General features: G+C 37.2%; 1 protein-coding gene across 10 annotated transcripts in view; it reads right to left on the reverse strand.

The window, feature by feature from the left end:
- Positions 1 to 15,682, reverse strand: part of slc4a5a (solute carrier family 4 member 5a) — a 42,198-nt gene extending 26,516 nt beyond the window's left edge. For 5 of the 10 annotated variants that reach the window (XM_077520920.1, XM_077520915.1, XM_077520922.1 and 2 more), the window contains exons 1-7: positions 14,655 to 15,682; positions 6,842 to 6,900; positions 5,332 to 5,547; positions 3,211 to 3,340; positions 2,565 to 2,725; positions 572 to 724; positions 108 to 218 (exon numbers count right to left, since the gene is read on the reverse strand). In XM_077520920.1, coding sequence (XP_077377046.1) covers positions 108 to 218; positions 572 to 724; positions 2,565 to 2,725; positions 3,211 to 3,340; positions 5,332 to 5,547; positions 6,842 to 6,899 — 829 coding nt within the window. In that variant the 5' untranslated portion in view covers position 6,900; positions 14,655 to 15,682. Of the gene's footprint in view, positions 1 to 107; positions 219 to 571; positions 725 to 2,564; positions 2,726 to 3,210; positions 3,341 to 5,331; positions 5,548 to 6,841; positions 6,901 to 12,010; positions 12,089 to 14,654 lie in introns of all 10 variants that reach the window. The other 5 variants (XM_077520921.1, XM_077520918.1, XM_077520916.1 and 2 more) reach the window with 3 other exon arrangements.
- Between the last annotated feature and the right edge of the window lie 1,652 nt (positions 15,683 to 17,334).

The following is a 17,334-nucleotide window of genomic DNA, read 5'->3' on the forward strand; positions in this document are numbered from 1 at the left end:
TCGCTTAAAAAAAAAAAAGACGTATGGCAATACAGCCATAGTTAAGTGCACAATACTGTGAAAACTGTATCAGATCATTGTGAATTGAGCAATAAGTAGACACTCACGCAAGCGGCCATAGCTGCCAGACTGCTGCTTGATCCGGAGGTCCTCTGTGGATCGATTGTAGTTGGCCGCCGGCACCGGGCCAGGTGCCCCTCTGGGTCCCACTGGGCGAGCTTGACAGGCAAGAGACGCAAACAGAAAAAGAGGTCAGACGTGTCGAGCAGCTTACACCCTGGATACCGTGTGGGAAATTGATAGCTATCAAGACATCACACATTAATAGAGTCACCGTGGACAAATCTTAATATACAAATGGAGACATGTTTGAATAATAATAATCAGAAGATGTCACATTATTCACATCACTTAATAACTCAGGGGAATGAGAAAACATTGCCACGTCTACACGTTCCGCTTGTAATGGCTTGTCATAATACGTAATGCGCAGCAATGAGCCGACTATTTTGCCTCCATTTCCTTTCTCTAGCAAGAGGGCTTTATTTTTCAGACAAGAAGCAAAACTCACAGGTGGACGAACTAGACTTTCCAATATCTGCTAGAGAGCGATGAATCGGCTTCTTGGTCTGGTGTCGATGCTTCCTCAGCAGAACAAAACTGATCTTTTCTCGCAGCTCGGGCATGATCATGCCTTCCTCGATCTGTCTCTCAATGATGTCATCTAGAAAAACATACATGGGCAAACGTTTAACGTCTGCTTTATTCAAGAGTTTGCACGTGCAAAAAACAGGTGCAAACTTTGTTCATCCACGCAAACAGATGTGGAAGCTCATCCACTAACAAATTAAATATTCACATTTCATGCAGGCACTGCATCTGTTTGGAAATTTTGTGGACCATTCTGCGCCAAGTTGGACTTTCCAGCATACCGAGTCCTTTGACGTGAACCGGCACATGTGACAGTTTGGTGGCAGTCTTTTAAATGATAGGCCAATCCGATGACAGTGATGTCACGGCTCTCCTTAGCCTGTACTTTAGAACCTGGTTGGAAGGGGTTATCAGGAACCGTTCAATTGTAACCACATGGGGCTTAAATACGTTGGCTTGTGCGCATCTGCAAGATTACAAACACTCGGTCTAATCTGCCTCTTTGCAGTGACGCCGAGCTCAGCACTGGATTTGCACTCACTCATCCGATTGAGTTGACTCCTGGGCCCTCTTGGGATTCTCTTTTTTACGTAGGAAATTTCCTTTTGTATTTTATCCGAGCGAGTTAATTGTCATTGAATAATGTATCATGTGTAAGCAGAACATTCTTTAAACAATGTACATATTTTAATGGGGGGGGGGAATATGTCTTGAGGCATGATGTGAATTTATTAATTCAACATTTGTTGTATTTATATTCTAATCATTTGCCCATGTAAGAGTAGGTATCATATGGATATATATTAATAGCCCTGACTCCAGCAAAATGATTCATCGCCACAAGCAAATCCCACTTCCGAGTCACTTGTAACTGCTTCACGGGGAAATTGCGGTTTGTAAAGCTCAAATTATAAATGCTGATCCATGTTATATCAAGCTGCTCATCAATATATTGACTGCTGCATACAACTGTGCCTGCAGCTTGTGTTTGAGCCTGTGCGAGTTGTATTGCACCAGTACTGCACACGTCGGCGTGCCATACTTTTCATCAGGATTGTCATGGCATGAAAGTCTTAATAAAATGCTTTCATTGCTTTTTGCAGCAGAGCAAAATAAATTGGCTTTCAGCAGCATCTTAACCCGAGTTGTTTGACAAACAATAAATAAATATCCCTGAGCCCAAGAAAGCTTTATGGTATTGCCTGCACCACTTCACTTGAATGCCTTCTTCAGTCGGACTCTCAGCTCCACATATTGTCTGCACGTTGCAGTATCCCGTGCACAATACTTCAGTACATAGCTATGTTACCTCGCCTGCACACCTTGTAGGCCATGTGATAATGCAGAATAGTGGCTCAACATGGACCATAAAACAACTCCTAGTTGAAATCATTGTCAACGCACCACAAAACTTTCTGAAATTTGTAATTAAATATAAAATGTTCAGAAATTTGAAGTGAGAGCTCTCTCTTGTGGTACACAGAAGAATCACTGCATTAAGTAGGACTAATCTTGAGTTGTATTGATTTTTTATTATTATTATTTTTTTATTACAATAGTGACCTTTTTTTAATATCGCCAATCCCCCCACAATATTGTGATAATTATCGTATTGTGACCTTCATATCGTGATATCGTATCATGATGTTTGGATATTGTTACATCCCTACAAATTTGCCACTTTTCTTCTCGTCATAATAAAAAGTGGCAAATTTTCCACTTTTTTCTCATCATATTGCCCCCGCCCTCTAAAAAAACCTATATATTTATATGTGATCCTAATACGCCGTCAACATCCCACCTTAGCAATGTTTTTAAATTTTGACAGAAGTGGTTTGGTAAGCTATGACTGCATACGCCCAGACAGATTTAACATACAACTCCTGATGCCATGTGAGTAATAAAAAGCTCACCAACTATTTGAGGCAAAGAATAGCCGTCCAGATCCAAAAGAATGGTTCCTGTCTGAAGACACGTCCTGAGCTCAAACAGGCTGTGCAAAGACAGCGTGGACACGTGCGGCTTGCTCCACCTCTCGCCTCCCTCTTCCACTTTCTCTTCAAACTTCACCCATCTGAAAGCAGGCAGCAAAAACTCACAAAGAATGACAAAATGTTGAACACAATAAGACACAGCTGGCGGTGCCGACGGAAGCCTTTTGGACGTTGCGCACTGTGAATGTGAAATAGAGTGAGGCGAATGTTCGGCTGAGCTCTGAGGAAATGTGCCCAGTGTGAGATCTTTTCAAGAACTTTCCAGAGCTGAAAAGATGTAAAAAATATATTTTGCTTCTCTTTAAAAGTATGTTATCATCGCTGAGCAGCTTATTTCCCCTGTAGTGTTTGAGTTGAACTCAACTGGCAGGTGATGATCCTAAATTCTTTGCAATTGTTCATTGAGAAACATTTTGGACATGCAGTTGTTCAGAAAGTAGATTGAAAAGCATTTGCAAATCATTGTATTCTGTTTTTCTTTACATTCAACTTAATTTGAATTGTTTTGTTTTTTTTTTTTTTTAGATTGATGCAGTTTGTATTATTAGTAAGTGAGAGCATCCACCTTGCAGATTCCTTCCACTCCAGTTCGTCCCCTTCACGCTGCAGAGTGTCCATTTCAGTGAAGAGTGTGGGCGTAGGCATGTCATCATCCTCACTTAGGATGTAGCGTAGCCGCTCAGCTGCCGGCGACACTTGTCGGAAAACAGGAAAAAAAATAACCTTTTAAGCTTCACTGTTTGTTTGAGAAACTCGGCCAAGCATCGGCTATGGAAGGATTCGGGAGTTTCTTCACTTTTTTTTTTTTTAAATGTGCATTAAAAAATAATTTTCCTTAATTTCCCATAATTTTTGTCACTAGTGCATCTGCCTCGCAGTCAAAGATTCTGGTTCCCATGCCCATGCTTGCTGGATTTTCTCTGTAAATTGTTCATAAGTGTAAATCTGAGTGTAATTGGTTACTGGTTGATTGACCGGCTGACCAGAAGGTAGCTGCCAAAGGCTTGAGCTCACAAACAAAATGCTCGAAAATGGATGGATTGATGGAGAATGAATTGATCTTAATGAAAAAGTTCAGGCATATGCCAGAGGTGTTCCAATTTGCTGCTGATCCAAACAGTATTGTTTGGCCTTGAAAGAGGAAAGAAAGAAACCATTATTAAAAGTGTGACAAATAGCAGCTGTTTCTTCCCGTTTTGCTGTTTGGCAATCAAACACAGTCAATCAACAAGACATTAATGACCATCTCAGACTGTTCAGTTTTACAACCAGGCTCTGTGTGCTGCTCGTTTCTGAGACTGAAAATATAGTGAAATCTTTAAAGTCCCCCCATATTTCAGCAAATCAGCATACATTATACAAGCTCAGGCAAGCAAGAATCAAAGGATTCATTCTGGACATGTGTCCTTTTTCTTTGGCATTTTTTTTTAGAGCACTTATTTCAAAAGTTATAGACCACAGCCGTGGATCGGTTACCGGTCAGTCTCAGAGCACTCAATCGTTAAAGGGGAAGTCAAACCTCCAAAAAATTCTTGACAATAATATGTTCTATGCAGCCCCACTAGTCTAAATACATTTTTCTGGTTAATATTGCGTTTGTGGACTATGAGTTAAGCAGCAAAATCTGGCAGTTTTTATCAAGATCAGAAGACGGCCATTTTGCCACTTGCTGTCGAGTGAAAATGACATCACAGTTGCCCACAACCAATCACAGGTGAGCTGTGATTGGTCGTAGAGTCCTGAGCAACTGTGACGTCATCTTCAGTCGACAGCTCGTGGCAAAATGGCCGCCCCCTGTGATGGATAAAAACGGCTGGATTTTGCTTCATGACTCTTATTCCACAAATGTAATTTTAATTAGAATGTCATGTTTAGACGAGTGAGGTCACATATTACATATTATTGTCAGGAAATGTTTACGGTTGACTCCTCCCTTTAACACTCAGTGAGAACCGAAACCATGCTGCCTGCAAGGATGTCATGCAAGAGCAACACTTCTGTTTGTGACATGATAATATATAAATAATGATAATTTGGTTTCAAACCTATTTTTACCTAACTATATTAACCATATTTGAATTTAATGGTAAAATGATCTAAAAGGGATTTTTTTCATCATTCTCAAAAGGACAAAACTCATCAACCAGCAGGTGAGAAAATAATGTATTTCTTGGTCATCTATTGAATTGTTGAATCTCCTGCACAAATAACGACAGAACTGAAGCACACGTGACTCACAAATTTCTACAGTATTATTGATATCCATTCCGTGCCAACCTGAATGTACAGTACAATCCATTCAGTACTGTATTGTATGGGTGAGACCTAACATGACTTCACCATTGGTGCTATAGGATAACAAGATACATGTGAACATATAGGCAGATGCAATTACTGTACACGTGTTGTTTCCTAATGTCATCAGTGATCAATAGTATTGACGAGCACTGGTGACAGCAAGCCAAGGCTTATTCCAATTGTGATTTTTTTTTCTGAATTGGTAAAGACAATTACAGATAACTACAGAAAACTGCAACAAAAGGTCTAGTAATACAAAGATGAATTAAAAAAATGTCTCACAAAATCAACACTTATTATCAAATGATGCCAACTACATGTCTAAGTTTCTTGTACAATCGATTAAGGAGGGAAGGTAGATCATACAGCGAAACTCTGTATAACTTACTTGTGCGGTTTATGTCTTGTAGGCTGTGGTCATGTGAATCCATGAGTCCTTCCTCCATGTCTATGTCTCGATAGTGGTCGGGCTCGTGGTGTCTGTGATGGCTGTAGCGTCTGTCTCTGTTGGTGTTGCTGTTGTCATGACTAGAACGCCTTCGCCTGCGCTTACGCCGATATCCTCGAGGAACCGGCACACCGATGTAGATGGACTGATGATCTGCTGGCAAAGATGATCCCAAGATACATTAACGTATGCCGCATCTAAAACATTTTTCAAAAATAATAATTAGCCGTCAACCGCTTGCAGTACGTAAGATATATACACACTAAGAAAAGAACAAGCCAGCCCATTCCTCCATAGGGCCTGATTTGATTATGTTGCCCTCTATTTCAGCCAATAATATTGATTATTGATCATTCATTGTTGAATTTTCCCTGCAGGGATTTTAATGTGTATAATAATTTAAAACAACCACCCCCCAAAAATATACCACAACATATTTGATTCACACAACTTTCTAAGTATTAAAGCCCCACAAATGGGACAGTGAATATCATCTAGGCCTACTAAAAGTAACATAAATCATAAATAATCATAAATCAGTATACTCTGCATTTTTAAATATGTCATTTGGTTGCTTATTTTTGGGTTAAAAAAACACAACAATAAAATACTGTAATTTCAGGCAAGAACAACAAAAAGGTGCAACAACAAATAAAATCAAGTAGAAATATATTATCTCTTTAAAAAAAAAAAAAAAAAAGAATATAATAAAATGTAAAATAAAATGTCAAGCAAACCCAAAATTATCTAATTGAATAGAGGTCTACCTCAAGTCTTGAAACAATGCAAAAATGTATAAGTGCTTTATTAAAAATAAATAAATAAATAAATCTTTAAAAAAAACAACAACAACACTGTCTCAATCCAGACATTTACTCTCTTCTTCATCAATACAATTAAAAAAATAAATAAATAAATCCTTCCGTACTCCTGTCTCTGTTGACAGCGGTTGAATGACTACACTGCATTATATGTACAGTAAAATACACACACATAGAAAAGAAATCAGTCAGCACTGCCATCATGAACTGGATCTCACAGAAAAATGCTTTCATCCGATTTACAAGTAAGAATTTTCATTCCACTTTTTACTCACGGAGCATTTCCTCAAGCGTTAACCCACTGAATGAATTATTCCGCACAGTCTATTTATTACTCGCTCTATTAACACCAGTAAACTTTTTTTTTCTTCTTTGCACAGATACCAACAAAAAAAACAACCCTGCAATGTTTTTTAATTTTGCATTTGGAAAGCATGTTTGACGTGCGCTTAAATTACATGTGCAAAAGCAAAACTGTTAGTGTAAGAGGATGGAGAGAATGCTCCACAACCTACGCATCAGTTTCCCTGTTCATTTTGAGCCTATTCACAATTCCAACTGAATAAATTATTAAGAAACCTATCCTGTGTTTATTCTCCAAGGATGTGGAAATACAGTATTACACTCACCTTCCTGCTCCTCATAACGTAGTTGTGAGGCACCCATCCCTCTGTCTCCATGCTCCATCCTGGTGATATCGATAAAGAGTGACAAGTGTTCAGAAGAAATTTCATGAATATTTCAAAATTGATTATTGTTATTTCATATTTACTGTTGCCACAGTTTTTCACATTTGTGACTTACATTGCTTCATGTTGTGATGCGCAAACATTTTACACATTGACTTTTTCCACAAATTAGATGTATTTATGAAATGTATTTTTGTGTTAGTAGTTCCGTGATCACACAGGCTAACGTGTTGCACGTGTGTCATTGCTCTGATTCTATGAGAGCCAAACAAGCGCAACAACAGCCGTGAATCTTGTGCACTGACCTGCATGCTGACTTATGCGGGAGATCGATGGGGAAATAATTAAAAGGCGGGCCAAGTCGATGGAAATCTGCATGATTGAAACTAATGTGAGGGTAACTTGTCGCACGAGGATCAAACTCTCACATTGAATGCAACCAGCAGAGTTTAGAGCCGCCATGTTTCAATTGGGCAGAGCTTAACGACATTAACTGCTTGATAAGGTATTTGCTGCTGTCACATGCAGATGTGAAGCAGTGGCGGTTTTCGGTGTTGGGAAACAGGGGCCAGGGGCTCCGTAAGGCTGAGTCGAGATCACCCTGTGCCCTCCTAAATATATATTACAAAGGTAGTGTAATTATTATTATTATTATTATTATTATTATTATTATTATTATTATTATTATTATTATTATTATTATTATTATTATTATTATTATTATTATGTAGCTTCAACATAAAAGGTGGAACTAATGTGCACTGTATCAAGGCCCAACAAGCCGCACTTTTTTTTTGAAAAAAAATATATATAAAAAATAAAATAATAATAATAATAATAATTCTTAATAATATGTTCTATGCAGCCCCAGTATTCTGGTTAATATTCCATTTGTGGAATATTAGTTAAGCAGCAAAAGCCAACGTTTTTATTTTTTCCAGAAGGCAGCCATTTAGCCACTTGCTGTCGAGTGAAATTACATCACAGTTGCTCAGGTCTCAGGTAACAACCAATCACAGCTCAGTTTCAGAAAACAGATCACCTGTGATTGGTCGTTGTCTGAGTCTTGAGCAACTATGCATGTCCTCGTCAGTCGACAGCAAATGGCAAAATGGCCGCCCCCTGAGATGTAACTCATATTCCACAAATTGTAATATTAATCAGAATGTCATGTTTAGACTAGTGAGGTCACATATTATTGTCAAAAAAATGTTTAAGGTTGACTTCCTCTTTAAATTAAAGACCCAAGGTAGCAACGCTTGATCACACATGGGCTACGTCGGAATAACTAGCTAGCTAGAAGATTAAGAGCATCCACCACAGAGCTAGCAAGAAATGATTAAGCCTACCACAAAAAATATTGTATTGTTCCAAGGTAAGATTTGTGGTCAAGAAATGTTGGCTAACTTTATGTACCTTATGTATTATAAGAGTCTGCCAGACCAGGTGCTAATAGCTAATGTTAGTTAAGCTTCCCAAAACACTAAAAATAAAAATAAAAAATCAAGCAATTCACAACAGAAATCTGTTAAGACACGTTATTTATTATATACATGGTTGCTGAAATGTTGTGCATTCTTCTCTATTGATTTTTTTCCCCTTATAGTTAAAAATAAACACACGCGCACACACACACGTTCATTTCCATCTGTGGCTACGAAAATACCAAGAGAAAGTAAATTCCACCGATGCGCAGTTAGATTGCACTTAGCGCTAGACTTGTGAAAATAGCGTCTCACACTGCTGGTATCTCATTCTCAGTCGCCTCAGTCTCACGATTTGCATTTCTTTTTTTCCCTGCTCTGCGTGCTCTCTCTGAAAACCAATGTCTCCCAAGTCCTCTGCCGGTCCCTCTGTAGAGCTCAACAACGTCATCTGGATCGGTCTCAATGACCGACACATTATTTGTTATCTATTTGTGATCTTTTTTCCACTTCATTTTGTACTGGAATCACAGTAAAGTATTACAAAATATTTCAGCAATCCACTCTGTAAACAATATGTATTATAAACGGCTACTAAAGCAGGTTGTTTTGACACTGCAGGTCTTAATGCTCAATTCGGATTTTTTTTTTTTTATTTTATTTTATTTTTTTAATTCGTTTTTGTGTGTGTGTAACCATTCACATTACACGTTAATTGTAACCTCAGTCTGTATCCCGTGTGTGAGCCAAAGAAAAGAAGAAAAGACAATGTCACTCACGTTGCGTATACGGAAATATATGGAAATATATCTCATATCTACAGAGGAGTGATGCGAAAGGAGGTTGAAGTATTTGAAGGAAATGAAGCAGGGCTTATTGATCTCATTTTCATGGAGACGCCTTCGAACGATGATGTCACATCATTGCCACGCGCAATAAATGAACCATCTGTGTGGCTGAATGACCATTATCACCATAAATGTCCACATTATGCTTCATGTTTCAAGTGGGATTACATTCAAGTCAAATAAGGTCAACGAGTCGAAACTACTTTGCAGTTTCACGGACGATTGGCAGTACAGTAGCCTCTCGAGTACGCTCACCCGCACGCGGGGAGCGCATATTCGGCTTTAGATGACGTGTAGTCGTATACATGTGACTTGACTGTTCAGGTGGAGGTCTACGTATCAGATCTAGGACCATGTATGAAAGTGACCCAGGTCGGATTGGGCGAAAAAAAAAAAAAATCAGAAATGAGCCATTCAGACTGACAAAATAATAATAATAATAAAATAAAAATAAAATAAATTGTATTCATATTCGAAACAATAAATAACTTTTTTGCTCTGTTGTACTTTCACGGAAGTTGCATTTGTCGGTTCATATATTTGCTATCGGGTGTTCTTGTGCTATACTAAAAATCTTGAACCAATGATGTGCTTGCATCCGTGTTGCAAAATTATTTCATGGTGAAAATCAGACACATTAAAGATGAAAACTACATTTTATTTTTACATCAAGTGGCAGAATGGAGATGCAGAGGAGTGACAACAAATTCTCTTGAAGTATAACTCAAACATTTGACAGTTAAGTTTAATAAAATACCACCATGAACACATATCGTAAAGAAGCTTATAACATGCTTCCTACACGTTTGAGATTTCAAAATTCCAGACTTTTTCCCAGACCCTGATTTACAGAATTTGAGTAATTAGATGCATGTCATTCATGCCATTATGTTGTCAAATAATTCCCATAAGACTATAGCTAGGTTGACTTAATGTTTCTAGCCAAAATATCCACAAATCTCGGTCAGAGCAGGGAGAGATGACGAGTGCTTTTTTTTTTTTTTTTTTTTCTCCCCAGACATGTAATTCAAAAGTGCCGCTTCTGCCATGTTGGAGATGTGAAATAATTTCACACAAAGTCTGCAATTAGCTTTCTTAATCCATTTGGTGATCCTAAGCAAACCAGTCTTTACATTTGGGCTTTATGAGCCAGTCATCAGAGAAATTACATGTAACCATGATGAGTTTTGTAAATGATCCTGCAAGATCCCGACGAGGTACACTTGTCAGGGATTAATGGAGGCGTGAACCAACGGGCAACAGATGACGGTTGCCAGTCCATTAATCTCTGATATAACACCTCGGAGGGTGTTAAACTCGCTTATCATGGTCACTTGCCAACGGAAATAACTCATGAAATTACCAATTCATAGTTTCTTATTGCTGGTGTCGGGCCAAAAACCCCTTACCTCCCAAAAGGTCCCTTTTCTGGATACGCCCAAAATGACATGTTTTTTCAAAACATTAACATTACATCATCAAAGCGAGCACGGCATTTTCAACACTTTAGATTGGTCAATAATTTGTAAATAAAACAGCCACAGGTGTTGACTGACAGCTCAGCCCCAGTAGGGCTGATGAATTTTTTTCCCATCCCTGCTCTTAATGTCATTATCAAAATAAAAAATAAATAGACTTAGACTTAGACTTAGACTTGACTTTATTGATCCCTTTGGGATGGCTCCCTCTGGGAAATTTACATGTCCAGCAGCAATGAGAACAGATAATAAAATAAAAAATAATTCAATCAATCAATAAATAAGGTTATTACACCAGAGATTGAATAATAATAATAATAATAATAATAATAATAATAATAATAATAATAATAATAATAAATAAATAAATAAATAAATAAATAAAAATTCAATCAATCGATAAATAAGGTTATTACACAAGAGATTGACTTAATAATAATAATAATAATAATAATAATAATAATAATAATAATAATAATAATAATAATAATAATAATAATGCCAGGCAAGTATTCAACATGTGAGCCAACTTGTCTTGTTGAAAATCACAGCTAATGGCCTATTTATATGTAAAAGTGTTATCTGAAAGTAGCTTCCCTTCATTTAGATGGAAAAAAATGGGACTGATATCCAATGGAAAAATGCAAAATAATAAAATAATATTCACGCAATAGTGCCACCTAGGCATGCAGCACCCGCCATTTATTTAGATGGAAAAGTGGAACTAAGAGAGTTGGTATACATGTAATCACTTAGCATAATTGCCATGGATACATTTGCAATATACAGTCGGAAGTGGGATTCGAACCCGCAACCTCCTAATTACTGGACAATTCATTCTACCAAGTGCGCCACTGAGCAGTATCACAGAGCTGGTAATGATGAGAAGTTGTATGTATAGGAGTGGGCGTGGAAAGTGGGACTTAGAAAAAAGCTCAATGTCAGTCCCATTGAAAACGATAAAATTAGTTAACATTAAATTGTGCGAATACTGTAAGTACTGTGAAATCAGACGGTATATTCCCAAGATGGCATGAATTTTGGACGCAAGTTGAAATTTGAACGGTGTAAAAGTGGAAGTATGATGTGGGAGTTATTACATGGCAAAAAAAAGTGTGGAGAATAAAAAGCCGAATAACATATGTGGGAATGCAATCAGTCCTTCCTTTTTACAAATACTGCCATTGAGGTTTGCACTCAATGTTGAATCCATGATGACAGTGACTTATCACAATACTCTTTCTATTGTGGACATCCCAAATGGGATGTGATGAGCAATTTGCCTGGTGGAGTGTAATTTTAGCCTTCCACAGCCAAGTTGTGCTGCAGTTGGGAATGTTTGCAGTGGTGGCTCCCTACCTCGGTAATTAGTGCTGTCACATCAGTGTCCTTCACACCCAGTAGGCAGCAGGGATCAATGGGATCACCCTGTCAAAACTGAACACAAGCTATACTCAAGCTCACATGCACATGGGACATTGTGTTAGAATGCCTACACTGTAAAAAAAATAAAAATAAAATAAAATACCAGCATTTCACAATAATTGTAGGAATGCTGAAGCATTCCCACAATTATTGCCTCTTGATATGATGATTGATGAACTTTGACCAACCATGGCGAGGCCTGTTCTGAGAGGAACTTGTACTGCCAAACTGCTGCAGCTTATTTTCAGGTAGTTGGCGATCTTGGCCATCGTATGACAAATCTATTTATTTCATATCCAAAGAAAAGATGCCACATTGAACTTGCAGTGAACAGTATGAGAGTATGGGAGTGAGACCACCTCATTTAACCTGCTCCACACTCAGACATGAAATTTGGTAACAGTAACGACTAACGAGTCACTTAATAGTTACCAAGGAGGGGGAAATGGCCCAATTTGGACAGTTTCACTTAGGGGTATACCGGTGCTAATTTTGTTGTTGGAGTTGTCCCATGGGAAAATATACTCAAATAAAATATTTACAAAAATGTGGGGAGTGTTCTCACCTTTGAGAGATACTGTATACCATTTCAAAAGTTTAGTTTGGAATTACTTAGAAATTTACGATTTATTTACAAATGTATTTTAAAAAATATATTTTTGAAAGAAACTTTTTTATTATTATTAGAGCAACATTTAATTAATCGAGTCTAGACATTTTTTTTCTGGTAAATATGCATAACATACAGTTGGTGTAAAGGGGACCATTACAACAACCATCAATCCTGTGTTCTAATGGAATATTGCTTTAGCTAATCATGTTGAAAAGCTAATTGATGATTAGAAAACCCTTGTACAATTATGTCAGCGCGGCTTAAAGCTATTCAGCTAATTAGAGAAGCTTTAAAATTGTTTTTTTAAGCTAGTTTAATATCAAGGGGCATCTGAGTTTATTGGTTTGTTTATCCTTTCAAAAAGCCATAAAAATGACAACTGTCTTCTGAAAAGGCAACATAATAGAATGTGGCATGTCCTGAGAAGTAAAGGCAATTTAATGCAAGACATTGACACGCACAAACCAGCTCTGACCAGAATAGAAAGAGAAGTGGCTGGAAGTGTAGCACCCGGTGCACAACTAAGCTATATGACACTTTTTAGTTTTATTTTTTTTTAGTTAGTCCTTCCACATCATTGCAGATTAATAATACAAAATGTAAAATATACAACAATTAAACCACACAATTGAAAAGCAGTAAAACCATACCAATATTGCATTTAAAGTAGGTGAATTGAAACCTTCACTTGCAATGCTATAGTACAGGAAAAAAAAACAATCAAGACATAAAAAAAAGAAGCATATCATAGTTCAGAATTACCACACATTATTTACAGGCAAGTACAGTTTTGTTTTTTCTTCAGACAAATTTTAGTTTTAGTAGCAAACATCTACAAATCCAAGATGTATTTGATTTCTGATGGCAGTGTGTTCCAAGGTCGCCAACATAGGAAAAGACTGATGGATTTTGCAGTCTTGTTTGAACTTTTTTTCACGATATTATAGTTTAGTGAGATATAAAGATGAGGCTTGAATGGTATACTGTACATATCATATAGGTGTTTAAACTTTTTCAATTGAACAACTGAAATGCATTTTTACATATTTACACACTATTCAAATTCATTGACATGTACCTGTCCATGCGTCCACAGCTTAATAATGGATTTTTGACCTTACATTTGCCCTTTTACAAATGAAATTTTGTACTTGCATCAAGTAATGGGCCTCAAACGTTTGAAAAACAAACAAGTCAACTGCAATCATTCAAGCTCTTACAAACCTATGTATTTATTTATTATTCATTTATTCATTTGCCCAATGTAAGTGTGGGGAAAGACATCACTTCACTTATCACCAAAACATTTCTACTGTTCGTCTGATTTTTGGCCAACTATATTTGAGTGGTTTCCTAACAACCTAATAACAAACACAACAAACAACTAAACACGACAGCACATTACAAAACACAACAGCAAAAAGTACATCAGATTGAGTGAACTTGAGTCACTTGAGTTCTCAAAACCTCCTTAAAAGCTCGAATATAACCAACTTGTGTTTGCAAAGCGGAGCCTTAAGAATATATTCAGCTCAAACTGCAACGTAGTCATCTTTCAATAATATTTCTTTTATTATTTTCTTTTTTTTTTCAAAATTACATTATTGCCTAACACAATAATTTGTGTATTTTTACATTTCGGCATTTGTTAAGAAATAAAATCCATTAAAGTTATAAAACATGTCTTATCATATTACAGTATATTGTTTTTGTTCAATTATAATGTGTTAGAGATAAAATACATATTTACATATTTAAATTTGTTCCACAACTTCCACCGCCAAACACAACAACACAGCACAGCATGGAATAGCATGGTGTAGGATAATGTTTGACCGTGGAGTGCAACAGCACATGAAATCAATAGCCCAGTGGACGAAAAACAAACAAACAAACAAACAAACAAACAAACAATAATAGTGTCACAAAACACAATATAATTACTGAATTAAGTATAAGTCCTACCTGGTTTAGTTGTCAAGACAGATGAGGCAAAAGAAGAAACGGTCCAGGTATCTTGTTTGGTCACATCAGTGAAAACACACCAGTGGAGACTTGTACATAAGAAAAACAAAGTAAAGAGGAAAGTGCTCCATTCTGTTTGCTTCCGGTCTATCTGTCTGTCTGATTGTCAAACTGTCTCTCTTTCACTCTCTCTGTCTCATGACTGGTTCAATAATGGCTAAACTAGGACTGGCAAAGACCTCCAGGCAGGAAGTTATGTCAAAATATACTTGACATCAGCCCGTCATAGGAAATCTCTCGGTGTACTCCACCAGCAGGTCAATATACACTTAGAGACACTTTATTAGGTACACCCACACAATCTAGTGAGGTCGTTTATACCAGCTGCCTGAAAGAAAAACAGGGGGGGAAACCTTTTACAAATGATAATTACTTGTTGGATTGACGCTTAGGGAGAAATTAATTTAACATGTTACAATATTCCCAGGAGGTACAGTTGAGAATATGTAAAGCACATATGCCTCATAGTAAGTCTGAATCTCACCTCAGGTCTAAATGGTCAGTTAGCATGTTACTGTGGAGTTAGCATGCTTTCGGAGAAGTATTCATTTTTTTTAACAATACGTTCATTTTTGCTGTAGTTCACAGTGGTATACAACTGTAGTTCATCATATTGAGAAATGTTGCGATAACCAAAATGTCAAAGTTATACTGTGTAGAATTTAGTGCCATCTAGTGTTGAACTAATAGAGGTGACTCAGACAAACCACACTCGAGTGAGCAATCCGGCAAACAGGAGCTAGTGTGAACGGTGATTAAGAGTGGCTAGCAAGAAATCGCTGGAGCGGCTAACAAGAGCGGTAGTGGGCGAGGTTAGCAAAAGCTAGTGAGAGAAAAGCAGAGGGAGACAAGCCGAAGGAGCCGAAATCACGGGACTCAGCGACAACCACCTGCAGGCCCCCAGCTATGGAAGGTAAGCGGCGGTCGACCCATTGGGTCCGACACCAGCTATGACTACCAACCGGATGCTAACTACGTTTGTGAAGTTCTTCTCCTTCGGTATCTGTAGCAGAAAGATGGCGGCAAAATATCGTCCTGAAATCAATAGTGGATTTTTAACCGTCGTCAACTGCAGAATTCCATTATCTTCAAATCTGTGCCTATAGGTGATTTAAAGGAAATTGATCTCATAATAACTATTCTCATCCAATAGACTACTCATAGTTCTAGCTATCACTTAAAATAATATTGTTACGGTGGAAAGATAAACAAGCTAGCAATATCAACCATTAGTTCACTCTCATCTCATCACAGAATACAAATCACACTAGAGAAACTACTGGGTAAATGAAATGCTCAACTGGATCATTTTATAGAAAATTAGTCACCTTTTAGTAATACACTGACTTTAGATTATTAGAGCTTTTAACGCAATATACACCTGAGGGCCACACTTTTTTTTTTCTTTTTTTTTTAATTCACCTGAGGGAGGACGCCACTCACATTTCTGCCAATATTTAATTATATCTTTTCATAGAACAACACTGAAGAAAGGACACTTTGGCTGACTTTACTTTGTAATTTCAAAATGAGAAATTATATTGGCGCACACGGGGTCAAACTTGTTGCAAAAATCAATTGCTGCTTATTCAGCAGATAATTGTCAAAAGTCAAAGAGAAAAGGTTTTTTTTTTTTTTTGTTTTTTTTTAACGAGCTAATGGATTGAGACCGTGAACGTACGACGAGCTTTTCAATGGAGATGCAAATGAAGAGTGTAACTGTCGTGCACATGATGTCTGTTACCTTCTTATAAGGGGGCCAACGCTGCATATTACTAAGCATTCAGTGTGAAATTAATTGCAGATTGCTTCATGAAGCTTCCCCCGTAACATAATGCGGGCTCATTCAAAAGGGGACACAGTGTATATAACTTAAGTAAAATTAAAATAATAAAGTTTGAGTTTAACAACTCAACTCGACTGTATACAAAGTGCTGTACATAAACAAACATCAGTTTTGCAGTAAATAAAATAAATACAATTATTATTTAATAGTTATGTAATTGTATATTATTATGTGAAATGTAACTTGTCACAGAACAGTGACTTTGTTAACATTTCTTTTATGAAGTCTCAAACTACGACAAGTATAGTATGTTTTTAATTTTATGGATAAGCTACAGATATAAGTAATCAATTTATAATACTCTGCGATCGGCTGGCAACCAGTTCAGGGTGTACCCAGCCTACTGCCCATAGCCAGCTGAGATAGGTTCCAGCACCCCCGCGACCCTTGTGAGGAAAAGCGGCTAAGGAAATGGATGGAATTTATAATACTAAGATTATACAACTTTAAAATAAAAAATAACACAAACCAAAGTTAGGGATCCATAATTGAATAAAAGAAATAAGAGGAATATTGGTTTAACCCAGTACAAACACGTAGGTAATGCTTAGGGAACGTTAAATAAAATAAATAAATAGTAAATTAATAAAAAAAAAAAAAAAAGTGTTTGCAAGCCATGGAGCACATCTGCGCTGTGAGGCAGATGTGTTAACGAGTCAGTCACCGTGCCTAAAATGTGATTGAGTTGAATTAATTCACTGTGTGCGTCTGCTAGCGTAAATCTTTTATTTTGAATGCTATCAATCTTAGATGCTTGTGTTGGTGCTTCTGCTA

This window comes from Festucalex cinctus, chromosome 5 (assembly GCF_051991245.1).
Source record: "Festucalex cinctus isolate MCC-2025b chromosome 5, RoL_Fcin_1.0, whole genome shotgun sequence".
Taxonomy (NCBI): Eukaryota; Metazoa; Chordata; class Actinopteri; order Syngnathiformes; family Syngnathidae; genus Festucalex; species Festucalex cinctus.